The sequence below is a fragment of the Thalassophryne amazonica genome, chromosome 7 (assembly GCF_902500255.1).
Source record: "Thalassophryne amazonica chromosome 7, fThaAma1.1, whole genome shotgun sequence".
NCBI lineage: Eukaryota > Metazoa > Chordata > Actinopteri > Batrachoidiformes > Batrachoididae > Thalassophryne > Thalassophryne amazonica.
The window spans coordinates 113,551,811-113,573,379 of NC_047109.1; the positions used below are offsets into that span (position 1 = coordinate 113,551,811).

The following is a 21,569-nucleotide window of genomic DNA, read 5'->3' on the forward strand; positions in this document are numbered from 1 at the left end:
TGTGGCAGATCAAGATGCTGATTAGACAACATGATTATTGCACAGGTGTACCTTAGGCTGGCGACAATAAAAGGCCACTCTAAAATGTGAATAGACAAGGTCACGGGGGTTGTGAATACTTTCTGAATGCACAGGATAATATGGCAAAACTCAATTGTACATGCATTACTTGTAAATGGCCACCAGGTGAGAATATTGCTCCATTTCAAGATCCTTGAGTATAGGTGGCTGTAGTTACTAGATAGTTATTATAGATACCACAGACCTGCCTGGACATGTCTGGGCTGGTTGCTTAGAATAATGTTATCATCACATGCATGATTGAAATTAGGAAATGAGATTTTTTTTCTCTCTCTTATTTGAAATTCCTGTCTGGTGGCCACCAAGGACAGCACTGCACCTTAACACTTGAATTAAACACCTTTGCATCAAAAATGAGATTAGGATTCACAACTGAGATTTGAATAATATACAAATCCATTTTCCATCATACGGTTGCATATTATCCTGTTTCTGTCCTATGATATATTTTTCAAACTCTACTGCACAGCTCTGATATGTATATTTACAACAGGAACTGACTGAGTTTGCTTAAAATATGATTCTCAGAAATGCAAAAACCTGTTTGTAGCAGCTTTCCAAAGACACTGTAACATATGTATCATTAGGAAATCGGACAGTCATTAACTTCACGTGTCTTTTAGGCGTTACTCCGCAGGAGTCTCTCAGGTGACCGTTGCATCCGTCCCAGGAGTTCCATTGCTGCTTTGGGATCTGAGCTTCAGTTCGCGGCGGCTGCAGGGGAGGATAACTCGCCTTCACCATCAGGTCAGAAAATGCCTTCAGGCATGCATGAATTTTATTATAACACGGGAATCTGACATTTGACCCCAGTGACCTTGGCTCAAATGACTGACCTCTGGCTGACCTTTCCAAGGCAATTCTACATTTGGAGAAAACTGTGTTGAAAATCAAATTCCTTGGCATTGACTTTTGCCTAAATTAACTTTCGGAGAGCAGTTTCCAGGCCAGCCTTCACTGACATACCGGGTTTGGTAGAAACCAACAAAGTGACCTGTCCTTAGTCCCGATGATTGAGCTCTGGCAAATTTGACCTTGTTGGGCAATTCCAGAACCTACCTCCATAGGCATTGGGTCAAAGGCCAAACTTTTGGCCTTTGACCCAACAAGGTCAAAGGTCAAAAGTTTGGCCTTTGACCCAAATGACCTTGATCTTTACTGAAACTAACCCTTTAAGAGTAATTCCAGGGTTGTCATTCATCCACATACCAAATCTTGGGTTTGTGGATGAAGGTCTACTTGGGAGCCATATTTGGTGGAGACCAGTCAAAGGAGCTGTGAGCAGCAGGGACACAGATTTCCATGCCTGCTGCTGCTGCTGCTGCTGCTGTGTCACTCTTTGTAGGACTGTTTCATTTTGCACGTAAACACAACTTCCAACTCCAGATCGTTTTTCTGGTGGTGGATTAACTCCGCCCTTTTTTTAATGTGACTTTCATTGTTTTTACACCCTGCAGACGAGGCTGAGAAGTTGCCGACATGATGACCTCTGAGCACTGTATCCGCGCTGCAGGGCTGAACCCAAACACGGCCTGTGGGCCCCAAAACAAGGCAACCGTCAGGAGAGCGACAGATAGCGATAGTCAGCTTGGAAAAACAGACACCGAAGGTCAAGTCCAGTGAACATTGGCAGATTTAACATGAAAAGGTTTTTCTAAGAAATCTACTCAGTCAGTCCAGAAGCATGTAAAAAAAAAAAATAATAATAATAATAGAAAAGTGTCAGGCATTACAGTTATAAAACTGAGATCTGCATGGAATGTTGTTGCATGAGTCTTACTTCGGTTATATGTTACTTCTTCTGCCGTGTCATTCATTCATGAGTCACGTGTTAGTTTAGGGTCATTTTAGGGTCTGACCCAAGAGCCATTCTTTGAAGCATTTCTGGTGATTTTCAAGTGAAAGACATTTGTACACAGAATCTGAGGGTGTTTTATGTTCCACCACTGGGACACGTAAACTTCCAAAAGAACCAAGTATACCAAAAAGAAGTACACTGAGCTACACTGTCGTCACCTTTTTCTTTGTTCCTTGTCTATGACGTTGTTGGCGGGACCACACTGTTTTGTCTTTGACATTTTTTCACACTGTGTAATTGTGGGTTTTTAATGTTCTGTGCTGTGACGACGTTTTAAACGTTGCCGATTGTTTAATGATCAATGCACTGAAGGTCATTGGTGGTTTGTAGAGATTATTATCTCAGGATCGTTTTATGTCTTTGGATGTATGAATTTCTGTGGAACATTACTGTGAAAATGTAGAAGTGTTGGTTTCATAATGACACTACATTTCTTATAAATGTCTTTTTTTTTGTAAACATATCCTTTTTATCAATGTGCACTTTTGTTGCATTCAGCTACTAAAACGTATGTGCATTATTTAGTAATTAAAATGGGCAAGCAACAATTTTATCTGTCACAAAGACGGAATTCTTTGCATAGCGGTGATGTCAACTGATTAAATACAGTTGTTCTTTGTTTTGTTTGCTGAATTTCTGTGCATTATGTTTCTCTTATTTCCAACCCATTCAGTCGCTATCGCAACCTTTTACTTGATTTTAGGTTAGAAATTCATGATACTTGCACGATCCAGGACAAATCAGTGTGCCACTTCAAAAACAAACAAACGAACAAAAAAATAAAAATTAACAGGACATTTTTCTTGAAGGAAGCAGATTTCATGATTATACACTGTGTCTGAATTTAATATGTTAAAATACATATTCAACAAGAAATATAAATGCAACACTTTTGCTTTCACTCTCATTTTTGGAGTTGAAGTAAAAGGTTTCTTCTATGCAGACAAAATATTTTTTAATTTCCCTCTAATCTTGTTCACAAATTTGTTAGAATTTGAGTTAGAGAGCAGCTTTGCCAAGATCATCTGTCCAGATGGCTGCTGTGGCAAATCAAGATGCTGATTCAACAGCATGATTATTGCACACGTGCGCCTTGAACTGGTCACAGTAAAAGTCCACTCTAAAAATGCACAGTTGAGCTTGAAAAATGTTCTTTTTTAAGGCGAAGAAGCCGGACGCTGTGAACCTTGACTGGCATAGTTACACATCATCTGCAGCTGTGAGGCTGGTTGGACGTTCTGCCACGTTCTCAAACTATTGGAAGTGGTTTATGCTTTAAAAAAAAAAAAAAAAAAAAAACGCACTCTGGTGGACATTCCTACTGTCAGCATGCCTCAAAACCTGTGACACCTGTAGCATCGTGTTGTATGATAAAATTTGCTTGGTCTGTTGATATTCACTGTATTTCCAGGTGGATTATCTTGGTAAAGGTGATGCACTCACTAATGGATTTTTAAACAAATATACAAACAAAATGTTCTAGAAATAACCCTTGTGTCTGCATAGAAGAAATTTTTATATTTTTTTATTTTTGTTGAGTATTGGTATGTTAAACACGTTACTGGACTGTAGTATTTGTACGAGTTTGTGAGTTTTCGGAAAAGTAAATTGCATTTGGACTATGCAGTTGTGCAGATTTTTAAAAATCTTTGTACTCGATAAAGTACCTTCTCTCGTTGACCTCAGTGTGTTTGATGTTGGAGTTGATCAACTTTTTACTGAACTAATTGAAACAACAGTCGTCTTCCGCTGCTGTTGCTATGCACACTGATCTTGCTGTACTGTTTCTACACCCAGCACTGACTCTGATGTCTCGTTTAGGTTAAACGTAGATGAATGTCGCTAATAATTTTATGTCCACTTGTATAAAATTAAATCTTTTGCAATGAAACGTTGTTGAGATTGAAACTTATTAATATGGTTTATGCAGTTTAGATGTAGACGATTTATGAGTTTAAAGTGTCATTGAAGCACATGTTTGTCCATTCCTCTGTACAACTGTGCGTTAGCGCCTTTCTAAATGTTAGCTTTATCACATGAACCTATCTTGGCTGTAAAACGCATCTTTACTGATCTTGGAAAATCCATTTCCAAGTTGAAAACAAGTTAACACACATTTCTGTTGAGACCCAGAGAGTCAGAGCTATTCGACTGACCTGCTAACTTTAGTGCTATGTTTGCTAGTTGACAGTTCACCATAATGTTAGCTTTTGGGCAAGTGTTAGCGTCATTGGGCCCAGAGAGTCAGAGCTATTCCACTGACCTGCTAACTTTAGTGCTATGTTTGCTAGCTGACGGTTCACCATAATGTTAGCTTTTGGCAAGTGTTAACGTCATTGGACCCAGAGAGTCAGAGCTATTCCACTGACCTGCTAACGTTAGTGCTATGTTTGCTAGTTGACAGTTCACCATAATGTTAGCTTTTGGGTGAGTGTTAGCCTCATTGGACCCAGAGAGTCAGAGCTATTCCACTGACCTACTAACTTTAGTGCTATGTTTGCTAGCTGATGGTTCACCATAATGTTAGCTTTTGGGCGAGTGTTGGCGTCATTGGACCCAGAGAGTCAGAGCTATTGGGCAGTGCAGTCTAGTTTGAACCCTGCGTGATATCGTGGGATTTCACCACCTCTGGGGACAGCCTCCCTCTCACAGTAATCTTGCATTAACAGGACCTCAGGGATCAGGCTATCAGTAGCTGCTAAAAATGCTATTAGCGTGCAACATTAAATCTAGTCAGCGTGAATATTGCAGCAGAGACTTCTTGGATGATCTGTTAAGACGTTTCACCACACGAGCCAGATTTTATCAGGTGTTTGCAATAAAATACTCCAAAATAACAGACACGGCCTTGAGAACAGCTAATTCTGAGTTATGGTTAGACGCTACGAGAGGCGGAGTTACTAGACTCAGCTGCTGTCACTCAAAGCGACCACACCCACAATTATACAGAACTTTACTATAGTGTTAAAATTGTCTCATTAATATTTGTAAATGCACGCAGGGTGATCTACAAATAATCATTGATTTGCAAATGTGTTCAGATATCCACAAATGCAAATTTCATATTTGTAACTTGTAAATTGGTCTTTGCAAATAATGTTGTATTTGCAATATAAAACTTAATTTGTAAAAAAAAAAAAATTATATTTGTAAAACTGGAAATTGTATTTGTGAATTGAGTTTCAGCATTTGTGGATCACCAATTACACGTATTCATCGTTTTCCTCTGCGACGTAATTTTGAGACATTCTTTTCGTGAAATCCACACAGATCCACAAACAAATGTCGACTGATTCGCAAATATACACTCATGCACACTGGATATCCACTAGATGGCAGTGTGGTTCCATTCATTGATGTGGCAAGCTGAAACTATATGCTCCTGGATGAGAGAAGACCGACATTTCAGAATAAATCATTTCACATTACCGTAATGGAGGCGTCTGATGGATGGGAATGTATGTGGTGATATGGTCTGCCAGGTCAATTATTTTTTAAATTATGTGTCCGTGGATTTCATCATGGGGAGGGGGGCGGGGGTGTTAGTGTTGTACTCTTTAACACAGTGGTTCAAATAAGTGTATTAAACAGCATTGCGCCTGTGCGTGCTCCATGACACAGACATGCTGCAAAATTCTTCTTTTAAAAACTTGAAAGTTCTAAAAGTTTGCGATGTTCACATGCTACATTTAGCTAAGCTTCGCACAGGAACCACACAGTGTCACCGCAGCAACCAACCAGTCCCGCTTTACGACAACTGTCGCAACAGCCAGGCTTTGAGTGGCATTTATTCTCCTCGAAACTCTGCGGATCCGAGGAAACTGATTTGTATCTGTAACACACAGATCAGGGTCCGCGGACTTATAAAACTTGCATGATGTCGTAAAAAAAAGAACGCTTTGCGATAAGCATTTTAAAAACTCAGTAATGATCATGATTAAAGAGTCATCCGGGAGCATATAGTTTCAGCTTGCCACATCAATGAATGGAACCACACTGCCATCTAGTGGATATCCAGTGTGCGTGAGTGTGTATTTGCGAATCAGTCGACATTTGTTTGCGGATCTATGTGGATTTCGTGAAAAGAATGTCTCAAAATTATGTCACAGAGGAAAGCGATGAATGCGTATAATTGGTGATACACAAACTCAATTCACAAATACAATTTCCAGTTTTACAAATGTAAATTTTTTTTTACAAATTAAGTTTTATATTTGCAAATACAACATTATTTGCAAAGACCAATTTACAAGTTACAAATATGAAATTTGCATTTGTGGATATCTGAACACATTTGCAAATCAATTATTATTTGTAGATCACCCTGCGTGCATTTACAAATATTAATGAGACGTGCAGTTGTCATGGAGGAGACTATTTATAAAGACCAAAACCGTTTTTTTGTGCCAGGCTGTAAACATGTTTAGTTCTGCTCTGAAGTTGGACATTTTAACATGGACTTCTAGGGGTATGTGCTCTGTTTTTGGAGCCGGCCTCAAGTGGGCAGTCAAGGAACTGCAACTTTTCCTTCTTCCAGTAGGGCTTTCTCTGACACCACTGAAGGTTTCCACTTGGTTATTACCCAGGAAATGTCTGTGATGGGGCAAGTCTGTCCCGCCTACTGGCGCCAGACACAAATGTCACCACTTTGTTCTTTGCCTTTCACCTCGATTTGCCAAACGGTGAGCTTTTGAGGCTTCCTTCAGCTTCCATTCTGAAGGTCAGGCTCTTATCAAGTTGTGTTTAACTGTTCTCACTTAAAATCACAAAAGGTCAGTTTATCTGCTCTTGAGACAGATTCATTGTGTCTGTGTCAAAAAGAGTAAAATCCCCAAGAAGCGTCAGGCAATAAAATGAGGGTAAAGGTTAGGAAGAGGCTGCACTGGGTATCAAATGTAAGAGCAAATTTTGGGTGGCACAGCTTTTGTTTGAGATCAGCTGTGAATGTACGGCTCAAGTTACCCTCCTGTAGATGTTGGACGAAGCTTTGAAACTTGCAGACATGGAACAAACGCCCCCCCCCCCCCCCCCCCCCCCTGAAAAAACCCACACTGCCCAATCCGGAAGTTTGATCAAGCAGCAACCTCCAGTGTTGAAAAATGAAGCAAACACATTAGTTTTGACACAGGTTTTACGCCGGATGGCCTTCCTGATACAACTCCACATTACATGGAGAAATGTGGCAAGGGTGGGGTTTGAACCGGGAACCTTACGCACTGAAACAAAGTGCAATAACCACTTTACCACTACCCCTGCTCCTCATAGAAGCCTATGTTAAAATGTTTACATTTACAGCAGAGATAAACAGCCTGGTACAAAAACAAACAAAAAAAATTCCGTATAATTAGTTTGAGCCATAAAATTTTGAATAAATATGGGTGTGGTCACTTTGAGCGACAGTGTGCATGGGCCACGTCCAGGGCACTGCTAGTAGAGACAGCTAGCAGTGGGTGATGTGTTGTAGGCTCAACTGTGTTCGAAATATCGGAGACAGTATGGCTTGCGGTGTGTTAATTGTAGTAATTTGACGGGTCCAGCAGGAGTCGCTGTCCAGTTGAAGTCAATAAAGCTAAATCTCCTGCACCAAAAAAACACTCTGGTGAGAGACGCTAGGGTCCATTGATTTTAGTTTTGTGGATAGAGTGTCTGCCGCCAGTCCAGGAGATCATGAGTTTGCGACCTGTGGGGCAAAACACAACGCAGAGGATACACTAACAAACCATCTAAAAAGTCTGTGCTCCAGTATTTCCGCTGGATGAAATTTTGGTGTTATTTAATTTGTATGTGAGCACCGTTAGCACTATTTATCAGGTACCGATAGCTTAGTGACGTTAGCTCCACTGATGGAGTCATGCTATTGGCACAAATCACCAGGCCACCCGTTATAAGAACCACCGACCAGTCCTCAAAACACATTTTAACCAACTAACTGATTCAGGTTACCTAATCCATTAGCCTTAGCTAGCTTGGTAACTTAGAGATAGGTGGGCTTCATTCATCCCGCCCAGGTCACGCTGGTCTTGCCTATACTCCACCTTTTTGCCCATTTATGGGTTGACTGGGAGTTGAATCAGGCACTGCCAAGATGGCGACTTTAGGAACCACCCCATTTGACCTTCAACAACCAGGAGTCCCAGCAGCTGTCCAAAGTCATCTTCTGCTCAGCTGGACTGGCCCTCAACCCCCATCTGATGCTTTCTGTGACTTTCCCAAGATTCCTCCTGTTCCATCCTTTCTGTTCTCGTCCTCCCATGACCCCCATCCTGGACCCCTTGCTCAGTCCTGGTTGGTCACATGACACAGATCGGGTCAGGTTCTCTGTCGGCACAGTTCTCTCTGCACATCTGTGACCACAACACAGCAGATTCTTTCCAACAAGCAGGTAGGCAGGTTTTTGTTATTTTATTCTGTTACTCGAGAAAAGTGGAAGAGACATGGACCAGTTTAGAGAATAAATCCAGGATGTGACAGTTTGGGTCGTGATCAGTTGCTTTGGCTTCATTACAGATAAGTTTCTAATCCATTGGTGATGTAAAAGCAAACAAATCTGTAGATTATTTATAAAACAAATCAAAGGGTAAAGTAGCAACTTTTGAAGAAATTGACATGTTTTGACTCACTGGGTGCGATGTTGAGAAATGTTGATTTCTCAGATTACAAAAAATCATCAGTAATAATTCACCTGAAACATTCTGGTCAGATCCTGATTATCTTGACGTCTGGGTCCCGAATCTTCCTTCAGTGTCACATTTTGTGTTTTAATTTGTACTGAACCTCCTCAATGAGATCATCATCAGGCTTCTTAATTGTTGACCGCATCAAGAACGAACTTTGATCTTAATTACATTATCAAATAGCAATCGCAGTCCAACTTTAGTGATCAAGATCAAAGATCAACAACAATGCTCAGGATCAAAATAGTCAACAAACACTATCTATTTCAGGGATCTAGACTGAAGGTCAGGGACCAGGATAAAGACCAGCAATCAGGATGAAACAAGGTCACAGACTGAGCAATCTGGATCAAAGAGGAGTGACCAACAGTATGAATTAAGATCACAGATTGAGTGATTAAGATCAATTATCAACATCAATTTTCAGGATCAAAGTATTCAGCAAACACAGTCTACTTCAGAGATCTAGACTGAAGGTCAGCGATGAGGATCAAAGATGAGTGATCAACAGGATGAAACAGGATTATACACCTTTAATCGGGATGAAAGAGGATCAGAGTTTACGTGATTAAGATCAAAGACCAGTAATCAGGATGAAACAAGGTCACAGACTGAGTGATCTGGATAAAAGAGGAGTGATCAACAGTATGAATTAAGATCACAGATTGAGTGATTAGGCTTATTATCAACATCAATTTTCAGGATCAAAGTATTCAGCAAACACAGTCTACTTCAGGGATCTAGACTGAAGGTCAGCGTTGAGGATCAAAGATGAGTGATCAACAGAATGAAACAGGATTATACATCTTTAATTGAATGAAAGAGGATCAGAGTTTGAGTGATTAAGATCAAAGACCAGTAATCAGGATGAAACAAGGTCACAGACTGAGTGATCTGGATCAAAGAGGAGTGATCAACAGTATGAATCAGGATCATAGATTGAGTGATTAGGATCAATTAACATTAATGGTCAGGATCAAAGCAGTCAGCAAACAGTCTACTTCAGAGATTAAGACTGAAGGTCGGCTGTTATGAACAATCAAAGATGAATGATCAACAGGATGAAACAGGATCACAGATTGAGTGATGTGGATGAAAGATCAACATCAATGGTCAGGAGCAAAGCAATTAGCAATCACAGTCTACTTCAGTGATCAAGAATAATGGTCATCGATCAGGATCAAAGATGACTGACAGGAACAGGATCACAGATATTTAATTGGGAAGAAACAAGGTCACATATGGAGTGATCAGGATCAAAGAGGAGTGATCACCAGTATGAATCAAGATTACATATTGAGCAATTAGGATCAATTACCATTAATGGTCAGGATCAAAGTAATCAGCAAACAGCCAACTTCAGTGATCAAGACTAATGGTCAGCGATCGAGGTCAAAGATGAGTGATCAACAGGATCATAGACTGAGAGAGCGAGAGTGATTACGATCAACTTCAATGGTCAGGAGCAAAGATGTCAGCAAACAGTTTACTTCAGTGATCAAGAATGAAGTTCTGGATCAAAGATGAGTGATCAACAGGATCATGTTTGAGTGATTAGGATCAAAGGACAGCAATCAGGATGAAACTTCCAGATTAAAGATCCGTGTTTGGTTTTAAAGCTCTGAAGTCATGTTGAAATGTGAGCGTTCTGGTTCCTGTTGTTGTATTTCCTGGTGGCGTCCTGATAGTTATCTGGGGGAAAAAATGTGTATATTCACAAAGACAATCCAAGTGAGTCACCTCAGGATTGGACATGAACTGAGAGGGCGGGGCATTGGTCCCTCTGGTCCCTCTGCCGAATGACCTTCTAGTTTAAATTAAACAGCATTTAAAGCGTCAACAGGAAGAACTTTTGAATTTCAGTGTGACGTCGACGTGTGACGCTCTGTGACGTCGAGGGAAAAGGCGGAGCTTCACTCATTCAGATCTCCTCCCATTATTGTCTCTCCTCCTATGGCTGTGCGCGCAGGAAGCACGTGGCAGCTCGAACTGGAGAGCGTCATGGTGAGAAGGCCCTCGTGCGCGTGTCAAATACAGCGGAAAGACGGAAGCGGAGTGTGTGTGACCCTTCAGAAGCGTGTGTGAGAGTCGGAACCGGGGGAGGGACACGGAATGAGTGTGTTAGTCGTCCTGACTTTAAGGTAAGATGAACTGACGTCTCTGTATGTATAGAGTTTAGAGAGAGAGAGTGTAGGTTGCCAGGTTGTGTGTTAATCAGCATATCTTCAGTCCACCTGCTGTTTCCATGGAGTTAAATTTGTCTCAATACTTGCAAATGAACAGAGGCTGATTTACAAATATCCCTTGATTTGTTCACATGCTTTGTGATCCACAAACACAAATTTCTGAATTGTAACTTGTGTGTGGGTTTTTACAAATGTTTATTTGCAAAACTGAAAATTCTGTTTTTTAATTCAGTTTCAATTTATTTTCATTTATATAGCACCAAATCAGTTGTCTGAAGGCGCTTCACACAAGTAAGGTCTAACCTTCCCTAGAGCAACAGTGGTAAGAAAAAACTCCCTGTGAGGAAGAAAACCTCAAGCAGACCAGTATAGGATCAAAAATTACCCCAAGGTTCCTCACTTAGGCTTGTGTGTCATACATTGCACTGACAACGCTAAGCGTGAACTGGTCAAATTGATGTCGATGTCTCACTGGACCAAGACCCATCATTTCAGTCTTATCAGAGTTTAAATGTAGGAAGTTCCTCGACATCCAGCTTCTCACTGATGTAAGGCAATCTTCTAAAGATTTTATGTGAATAAGATTACCAGCAGTTATTGGCATGTATAACTGAGTATCATCAGCATAGCAGTGAAAGGTAATCCCAAAATACCACAATATGTGCCCAAGGGGTGCTATATAAAGGGAGAAAAGCAGGGGGCCTAAGACGGACCCCTGTGGGACCCCAAATTTCATGTCACTAAGGTTAGAGGTAGTGTTACTGTACAAAACACAGTGAGAACGACTGGTCAATTCATGCAAGGGCACTCCCAGTAATCCCAAAATGATTTCCAGCCTACCATGTAGAATATGATGATCCACAGTATCAGATGCAGCACTGAGATCTAACAGCAACAGATCATTCACCACTTTAGTGAGAGCCGTCTCTGTGGAATGATATTTTCTATAAGCAGACTGCAGAGACTCAAAGAGATTATTCTCAGTAAAATAGTCCACAAAGCTGCCGTGAAACCACTTTTTCCAGAATTTTAGAGCAAAATGATAGATTTGATATTGGCCGATAGTTTTTCAATACACTAGGGTCAAGATTAGGTTTCTTAAGTAATGGTTTAATCACTGCACATTTGAAACATTTAGGAACAGATCCAGAACTTAAAGAAAGGTTAATAATTTCCAGCACAGTTGACCCAAGAGTGGACCACAGGTCCTTAAACAGTTTTGTTGGTATAGGATCAAATAAACAGGTTGTGCTTTTTGTTGACGTTATGAGTTTCATCAGCATGCCTAGTGAAATACTATCAAATTCTGTAAATCTAGGTAATACCTCAGTAGTGGCGCCCACCTCAATAGCAGGGTGTAGTGGCTGGGTTAAGGCATGCTGGGATATGTTTAACCTGATGTCTTCTATTTTCTTCCCAAAGTAATCCAGGAAATCTTGTGCTGTAAAAGGAGAGCGAACTACAGGTGGTTGTCCATGAATAAGTGTTGCCACCGTGTCGAACAAGAACTTTGAGTTATGCTTGTTTTTGTTGATTAAATCAGAGTAGTAAGTCCGCTTTGTAGCCAGTAATGCATACTTATAGTCTAAGGGCCCTGTCCCACTGGCGTTTAGGAGGATTTGCGCATGAAATGAGGAGGCAAAAGCTGAGTGTGCGCAACAAAGGTGGTCAGAAATGACAAATGTCCCGGGGTGGATCAGCGAATACATGAGGAAGAAAAGCGGATATAACAGGGAACAGAAGTGAAGGTGACCGCGGAGGCGCCCCCATGAGGGGCACAGCGGCCGTGATGCACTCGCTTCATCCGTGCCCACTCTGTCTGCATGCGCGACATACCATTTGCGACCGTGATGTGGCTGTGCTGGGCACGCGTCATATCTGTTTTGCACGCTGTCCCGGTCCGCCGCCAAGCTGCGCCAACCCGTCGGTTGCGGATATCAGCGGATGACGGGATGCGGCGCGTTGGTTGTGTATGTCCTGCGTATGTCTTCAGTATGTGTTCAGGCAGTGATGCGGATCTCAGCTGCAGCAGGATTTTTCCTGGCTGCGGACATACGTGCCTCTGCGGATGATCACGGACGTGTTCGTATGGCGGCCGACTCATACAGGAATGTTACACGGTTATTGTGGTTGTTTGGCGGATGTGGGCCACTTTTGTGCGCATTCCATCCGCAAATCCTCCTAAACGCCAGTGGGACAGGGCCCTAAGATAGCATCACCCCACGCAAGGTGGAATACTTCTGATTTTGAACTACACCATTTCTGTTCTAGTCCTCTGGCCTTATGCTTGAGGTCACGCAGGTAATCAATGAACCAGGGTGACTGTGTTTTGGGGGAGCACGGTTTTAACACAGGTGGTGCAATCATGTCGAGTGTAGTTTTGAGCACTGAGTTTAAACCAGTGATGTCGAATCTATTCCAGAAAGGGCCGAGAGGGTGCAGGTTTTCTTTGCAGCCACTGACTCCAGCAGGTGCTTTCACTGATTAACATCACTTTTTGCAGGTGGGATGAGTTCATCAGTGAAATCGCCTGATGGAGTCAGTGGCTGCAAAGAAAACCTGCACCCTCTCTGCCCTTTCTGGAATAGTTTCGACACCACTGGTTTAAACTATCCACAAGACTGTCTACTGACTGGGTATTTGCCAAATGCGAAGCTAAGACATCAGGCAGTGTAGCTTCGAGTTCAGTCTTAGTTGAGGAGTTGATGCACCACCGTAGTGATAAATAAGGTTGTTGTTCCACTAAACACGGCAGCGAAACTGTAAACTTAATGAGTGAGTGATCAGACACCACTGATGTAAGAGGCATGATGTTAATATTCATGACAGCAATACCATGTGTGAGAACCAGATCCAGGGTATTTTCACTAATGTGCGTCGAGTCCCGAATGCATCGCCAAAATCCTAATGCATCCACAATTTCCATAAATGATTTGCAGAGGGGATCACAAGGCTTATTTATATGAACGTTAAAGTCACTAATGATCAGAATGTTATCAGCACTAGATGACAAGTTAGAGATGAACGCACCAAATTCATCTGAGACTTAAGAATTCAGCACTTGTAGATCACTAAACACACGAAACATATTCAAGAAAGTTTATGATGAATATTTTAATGTTGTCCAGTTAAATTTGTAGGCCCCCTGGTTAAATTTGTAAGATTTTAGTATTATTTTTTTACGAGTTCCTTTGTAGCATTATCAAAATGTACGATGTGTGTTTATTTATACTTTTTACACAATAAAATTAATTATAATTATATAAACCGCCTCCATCTTATTCAGAACGCTGTTGCTCGTCTTCTTTTGGGAAAGAAAAAGTCCAACTGCATTACGCCAGTCCAGCATCCACTAACTATCCAGCAGGTGGCAGAATTGTCGACTGCATATAAAATAAGCAAACTAGAACTGGTTTTTAGATTGAACTCATGCATCAAAGTTCACCATATATGAAGGGGTTTGACCTGATGTCTTTAATTTAGTGAGTTATAAGATGTCAGACTTAATTGGTTATGAGTTATTGTGTTAATTGGGGAGGGGGTGGACTCATTCATTTAGGGAATAACCCTGTTGTGTCTGATGACTTGCAGACGTTCATGATGGAATTTACGGTCGCAAATATGTGTTTTACTGGCGACTTGGACCATAATCCAGCATGAACGTCTGCAAATCATCAGACACAACATGGTTATTCCCATTCTAATACAATTCCATCATTTGCACGGTTTATTTTTCTGTAACTAATTTAGTCGGCAAATCGTTATGAAAGGGCGTGGTCGGCTCGTCAAAGCTTACGGGAGCAACAGCGTCTTCATGCCAAACTGAAAATTCTGTGAACAGACCCACAGATTTCTCCAACTCGTCAGCTGCTTTGAGTTAAATCCATCAGTCAGTCCAGTTAAATCCATGCATTTCAACATCGTCGTCGCTGCACCAGTTCCTGTCGCTCTCAGCTGACAGCACCGTTATTGACACCCTACGTAGCAAAGCAGTCAGGGTGTGGACTTATACATCAAAATGTGAAACGGTCAAATATTTTGCCACCATCTACTTGATATTTTATGGTCTAAAATCTCACACAGTTAACCAGTCTTGCCTGTGTCTTGTATTTCAGATTTTCCCTCTAACCTCATTCACTCCTCCGTCATGTCGCTGCTGACTCACGTGCTGGCGTGTCTGTTTGGTATGGGCTCATGGGTGGCCATCAACGGGATGTGGGTGGAGCTTCCCTTGGTAGTTCAAGACATCCCTGAGGGCTGGCACTTGCCCTCCTACCTCACAATCCTCATCCAGTTGGCCAACATAGGTCCTCTTTTCATCACCCTGATGCATCGCTTCCATCCAGGCATGCTGGACGAGCGTCCGGTAATCTACGTCATTGTGGTGCTTGGGATCATTGCTACATTCCTGCTGGCTTTCTTCTGGAAGCACACAGTGCAAGTCGGAGCCTCTTCGCGCAGTTTGCCCTTCCTGGTTTTAAGCTTCCTGCTTTCTGTAGTGGACTGCACCTCCTCGGTCACCTTTCTACCCTTCATGATGCGGCTGCGTCCACAGTACCTCACTACATACTTCACTGGTGAAGGCCTCAGTGGTCTGGTGCCTGCGCTGGTGGCTCTGATTCAAGGTGTTGGGGTGGTCCACTGTCAAAATGCCACTGTGGCTGGTGCTGATAATGGGACTACAGTTGGCATTGCAGAGTTAAAAGCCGTCTACATGCCAGCAAAATTCTCTGCCCAGGTCTTCTTCCTGTTCCTCAGCGCCATGATGGTCGTGTGCCTGGTAGCCTTCATCCTGCTCATCCATCACCCAGCCGTGGCTCGAGAGAGAAAATGCAACCTGTACTTCAGCAGTGATTTGGACTCACAGCAGAAAGAACAAAGTCTGCCTCTACAGGACACAACGCCAGAGCAGAAGCCTGTGATCAATACTTTGGAGACTGTAAAGAGGACACCTCGCAGTTCTTTTGGGAGGGGGACGTACAGCAACGTGGAGGTGGTGTTTATCTTCACAGTGCTCGCCTGGGTCAATGCTCTGACCAACGCTGTTCTGCCAGCAGTGCAGTCCTACTCATGTCTGCCTTACGGGAATCAGGCCTACCACCTGGCTGCCACCATGGCAGCAGTCGCCAACCCAGTGGCTTGCTTCATCGCCATGTTTATACCGATACGGTGAGTGCGACTGCAGGCTCCAAGTTCATGTTTTTACTGCTTCCAGTCATCAGGACACTCAACAACTCCTCCATTTAGTGGCAAAATGTTTCAGTCATATGTTGAAATACACATCCACTATATAAATAACACGTTGGTCATCGTCATGTCCCAAGGGTCCTAAAATGGAGCAATATCTCTACCTGGTGGATGTTGACCATTAACGTAGGTGCTGTGAAATTTCTCCAAGAGAGCAAGTAGTTAAAAACTCCTTACTTTAGAGTACCAGCTCTTCATGAGTTTGTTTACTAAAAAATAGTTAATTTTGACTTCTCATTTGTTCACATTTCTGGATTATTTCTGTACTGTGGTGCCAGCTCAGGAATCTGTTCGCTGCTACTTCCTGAAGGAACAAAGCATTTCATTTCCTTGAATTTATAAAAAAGGTGGAGGTGATGGTCTAGTGGTTAAGTGTTGGGCTTCAGACCAGAGGATCCTCAGTTCAAATCCCAGCCTGACTGGAAAATCACTAAGGGCCCTTGGGCAAGGTCCTTAATGCCCTAGTTGCTCCCGGTGTGTAGTGAGCACCTTGCATGGCAGTAGCCTCACATCGGTGTGTGAATGTGAGGCATATTTGTAAAGCGCTTTGAGCTTCTGAGGCAGATGGAAAAGTGCTATATAAATGCAGTCCATCTACCGTATTTTCTGAAGTACAAGTAGTAACTGTTAAAAAAAAAAGGCCTCTTGAAAAGGAAAAACCCATAAGTCACACTGGAGTATAAGTCTCACTTTTCACAATACACATTTATATCGGATAAAACGCTCTTTTCATCTTTTTTAAAATTTGTGCATTGTTGTGTTTAGGTCTCTCAGGTTTATGGGTCTTCTCACTGTGCTTGGGACTGGATTTGGTGCCTATATCATGGCCATGGCTGTGCTGAGTCCTTGTCCTCTGCTGGTCCACAACACCTCGGGAACAGTGGTCATAGTAAGTCACAGTAGAAGACGCTGCTTCTCTGTCAATCTGCGGGCGCAGGGGGCACCAAATGACTTCCAAACAAAACCCTACCCAGAGATTTTTATTATTATTACAAATGATATCACAACGATTAACAGTCTACTTAGGTGAGTAAACAATTTCAAATGCCACCACGGCCCAGTTTCACAATCGACTTTCTTGGAATAGTTGGCCAGTCTTCACAAAAAATGTCATGCCCCTACTGTTCTGTTGGTGAATTGCCTCATGACTCCCACCGACCTCAACAGAGAACTTTGAAAGGTTCATAAGAGCGCCAATGCGACTGTGTGGCCACGGAGTTCGAGTATTAGAAACATACATAAAAAGTCCTTAAAGCATCCAACACCTAATACATCCTACCATCAAAAGGGAAAGAGCCAACGTCTACATTACCAATGTTAGAATGTCACAAACTATGACGTACCGTGAGAGTTCTAGGCTTTGTGTGGTCACCACTGAATTCACACACCACAGAACAGTATCTTTCCATTTGTTTATACATATGTAGTTCGGCTCCTTTTCAAATTTAAGTTTTATTACTTTGACCTTGCGTCGATGGACCACTTCAAAGGTTTGAACACATGCTGTTGTTGAGGTTCCTAGAGTGAACTATGGAGTTCTTTGATCTAGCAACATGGGTGTTAGCTTTGTTAGCTGATGATTCCAGTATGCTGCTTATGGCAATGCTAACATTATCAAGCGGGTTAGTGTTAGCTCATTGTAAACATTGCGTGGTGAGCACATTCACCTGCTTTGTCCATCCCAGTGTTTGTTTGTTTGTTTTATTTCTTCAGCTAATTTCCTTCTGAATGTTCATGTTCTGACTCTGCTGCTAACTAGCTGACTCCCGTCGTAATGTTATTATCAAGTGAATAAAGAAGCAGATTGCTTGGAGAAAATCCACTTCCAAGTTGAGAACACATTCTTGCACATTGCTATAGACGATCCTACGGGTCAACTATCAGTTCCAATGAGCTGCTAATATTAATGGTAAAATTAAAATTCTGGGCTATTTGTGTCATTGTTTATTAATGTCATGTCAGGTTCATCCATCCTTCTTTGGCAGCCCCAATTTTCTTTTTTTCTTTTTTTTGAGACTATCTCTAATAGTCATTGTGTGTCTGACTTCACTCGCTTATTCGTGTTGTAGTGTTACTACAAAGTAAAAAAAGACGCTGATCATAACACCAGTAATCTCACACATGGTTTTTGGAAATATCATTAATTTAATTTAATTTATTTGTATCGCGCCAAAGCACATCACAAGGCGCTTCACAATAACAGGGTCCAAAAGGATGGGCCCAACTCAGTTGGGGAACCATCCATTCTGGCAACCACAACAATATAAAACATCAACAGAAAGCAACACAAAATACAAGAGATTTGATTATAGCTAACAGCAATTAAGAAAAAAATGATGAAACAATAATAAAATACAATTCAAACAGTTCAATCAATCAATCAACATTTATTTATAAAGCGCTTTACAGCACTGACTGGTGTCCAAAGTGCTTAACATTAAAAACACAAATTCACAAAAATAAAACACATATAGAATAAAATTTTAAAACAACACATAAAAAAGAACATAAAAAAAACAAAACTTGTCACCTCCCCAGTAAGTGTTAAAAGCCAGTTTAAATAAATAAGTCTCTAACTTAGATTTAAAAAGTGCTAGGTCAGGAATAGTACGTAACTCAAGAGGTAGCTCATTCCACAGTCTGGGGCCGGCTACCGCGAAAGCATGATCACCCCAGCGTTTATATCTTGACCTTGGAACATCTAAGTAAAGCTGGCCAGACGCCCTTAATGTCCTACTGTAGGTGCGCAAAGTTAAAATTTCAGACAAGTAGGGAGGTGCAAGGCCATAAATAGCTTTAAAAACAAACATTAAAATTTTTAAAATTCATGTCTAAAAGTGTTTGTTAAAAGACGAGCAGCGGCATTTTGCACCAACTGGAGACGTGCAAGAGACGACTGATTAATGCCCGAATAAAGTGCATTACAATAATTAAGTCTGGAGCTGATGAAAGCATGAATGGCCGTCTCAAGATCACGTCTACTGAGAAAGTGCTTTATTTTAGCCAAAAGGCGAAGTTGGAAAAAACTAGCTTTGACAACAGAGTTTATCTGTTGATCAAACCTCAAACAGCTGTCAAATATCACTCCCAAATTCTTGACAGCTGGTTTTACATAGTTAGCCAAAGCACCAAAATTTGGTGTTACCACATTTGGTATGCCAGAGCACTCACACACCATGATCTCAGTTTTACCATCATTCAGGTAAAGGAAGTTTTGGGACAGCCACTGCTTTACATCACGAATACAATTAAATATTGATGACAAAGCATCACTCCCATTAGTCCTCACAGGCAGATAGATTTGCAGATCATCTGCATAACAATGAAAGGACAAATTGTGCTGGGTTATAATTGACCCCAATGGCAGAATGTACAAAGAAAATAGAATCGGCCCAAGGACAGATCCCTGCGGCACTCCACAAGACAGATGAGCAGTTGATGAGGAGAGGTCCCCAATCATGACAAAAGCTCCTTTCAGCCAAATACGATCGAAATCACTTAAGTGCAGTACCCTGAATGCCAATAAAATGTTCTAACCGGGAGAAAAGTACTGTGTGATCCACAGTATCAAAGGCTGCTGTGAGGTCCAACAGAACCAGCACAGCAGGATTCCCTGCATCCACCAACAGAGTAATATCATTATGAACTTTTAAAAGTGCTGACTCAGTGCTGTGTCGCGATCTAAACCCAGACTGGAATTTTTCAAGGATGAGATTCTTCTTAAAAATGATTGTAATTGTAAAAAGACAACCTTTTCTAAAACCTTAGACAGAAATGGCAGATGAGAGACAGGTCTAAAATTAGATAAAACTGACGAGTCCAGTTGAGTTTTTTTAAGAAGAGGTCGAACCACAGCATGTTTAAAAGCAGCTGGAACAGACCCTGATCTAAGACAAGCATTGATAAAAGTTAGGAGACCCGCCCCAACAGTATTAAAAACCTCCTTCAGCACCTTAGCTGGAACAACATCAAAAGGACAACTTGTAGATTTTATGTGTTTTATAACATCAGCAAGTGATGCAAAAGAAATGGGCTCAAACTGCTCGAGCACAGCAGAATGTGCACGAGGAGCAGACAACTCAACATTACAGCTCTGATCAGCGTTCTGTCTGACTGATGAAACCTTATCAATAAAAAACTGAAGAAACTCCTCACAGGTTGTGGTTGTAGCGTCCATCAAAACAGAGGTGTGTGGATTTACAACTGAGTTAGAATTAGTTAGTTTCTAACTTAGAAAGAACTGAGTTGAAAGAAGAGGTAAAAGTGCAAATCAAAAACACTAAAATCAGTGTCAATTATAAGAAACAGAAAACAAAGTCTTCAAACCCAATTTAAATGAGTTAGCAGAATTATCACAATTGGCAAACTGTTCCATAGAAAATATACCCAATTAAAAAAAAAAAAGGCCCTGTGACCAGCTGACTTCTTTTTACCCTCAGAACACACAATAAACCCAGATCCCGAAAACGGACAGCACGACTAGGTGCATACGGTGTAAGTAAATCAACCACATATGAGGCCGCTAGTCCACTTAATATTCTTAAAACACATGGCAGACAAACGTTTGAGGATAATATCATTTTTAAATAGTAATTATGAATTTATTATTGATGCAAACAAGATTCATCAATCATTTGTCAGGAAATTTTCATGGTCACTTATTGACTTCACTTATATCAATTGGGAGCATGTTTGAGGGAATCGTGTACAGGTTTGGTTAATCCAGATTAAAGTGTTCCTGGATTTGAGTTGACTGACTTAGTCTCTCTTCCCCCCCCCTTTGGACAGGTGTTCACATGGATCGTGTTCGTCCTGTTCTTGTCCTATGTGAAGGTCATCATTGGAGTGATTCTGAGAGACGAGGGACACAGCGCCCTTGTGTGGTGTGGTGCAGTAGTGCAGTTGGGCTCGATGGTTGGCGCTCTGTCCATGTTCCCGCTGGTCAGCGTGTACGGACTTTTTAAGTCAGGTGACGCTTGCAACACCAAGTGTCCAACATAGAGTGAACATGTTTACTTTAAAGCTATTGCAGTACAAGACTACTGGTACTACAAAGGTCATGTGTCAGTTCTTGATTTTGTGTGAGAGATGTTTAGTTTGTTTGTAAGGATATTTAAAGACTTGCTGTTAGTTTGTTCTTCACCAAGAGGCCAAAGCTGTTACTTGAATTTCTAACAGAGTGAATTATTTTTGCTTTTCTATGAAAATGTGGGACAGTTGGTCTTAAAATGTGTCTTAATGCAATAAAAGCAGTGTAACTTGGTTTGTGTGTGTGTTACTAAGGAAACTGTAATTACAAAAGAACATTAGTATTTATGTGATTACTGCTTAAATATGCTCGTTATACTGCAGAACAGCAGTGAACATGTTCATATTCACTGATTTTTGAAATGTTCATGTATCCGTCCCCTGACTAGTCTGAAGAAAAGTGACAGTAAAACTGATGATTTAACAGTGTTACACTAAAGTGAGCCACAACTGCAACACAACCAATTTCATATTTTTATTTCATTCATGCAATGT

At 41.4% G+C, this 21,569-nt stretch overlaps 2 protein-coding genes across 2 annotated transcripts in view; both read left to right on the forward strand.

Moving 5' to 3' along the window:
* LOC117513519 (plectin-like) overlaps positions 1 to 1,728 on the forward strand; it is a 192,198-nt gene extending 190,470 nt beyond the window's left edge. The window contains 2 exon segments of the mRNA XM_034173689.1: positions 705 to 846; positions 1,539 to 1,728. Coding sequence (XP_034029580.1) covers positions 705 to 846; positions 1,539 to 1,564 — 168 coding nt within the window. The 3' untranslated portion in view covers positions 1,565 to 1,728.
* Positions 1,729 to 10,602: 8,874 nt separating this feature from the next.
* On the forward strand, positions 10,603 to 21,309 carry zgc:91890 (solute carrier family 52, riboflavin transporter, member 3-B). The gene is made up of 4 exons (XM_034175377.1): positions 10,603 to 10,754; positions 14,915 to 15,968; positions 16,812 to 16,935; positions 20,835 to 21,309. The coding sequence occupies exons 2-4, from the start codon at positions 14,947 to 14,949 to the stop codon at positions 21,045 to 21,047; spliced, it is 1,359 nt and encodes a 452-aa protein (XP_034031268.1). The 5' UTR covers positions 10,603 to 10,754; positions 14,915 to 14,946; the 3' UTR covers positions 21,048 to 21,309.
* The last annotated feature ends 260 nt before the right edge of the window (positions 21,310 to 21,569 follow it).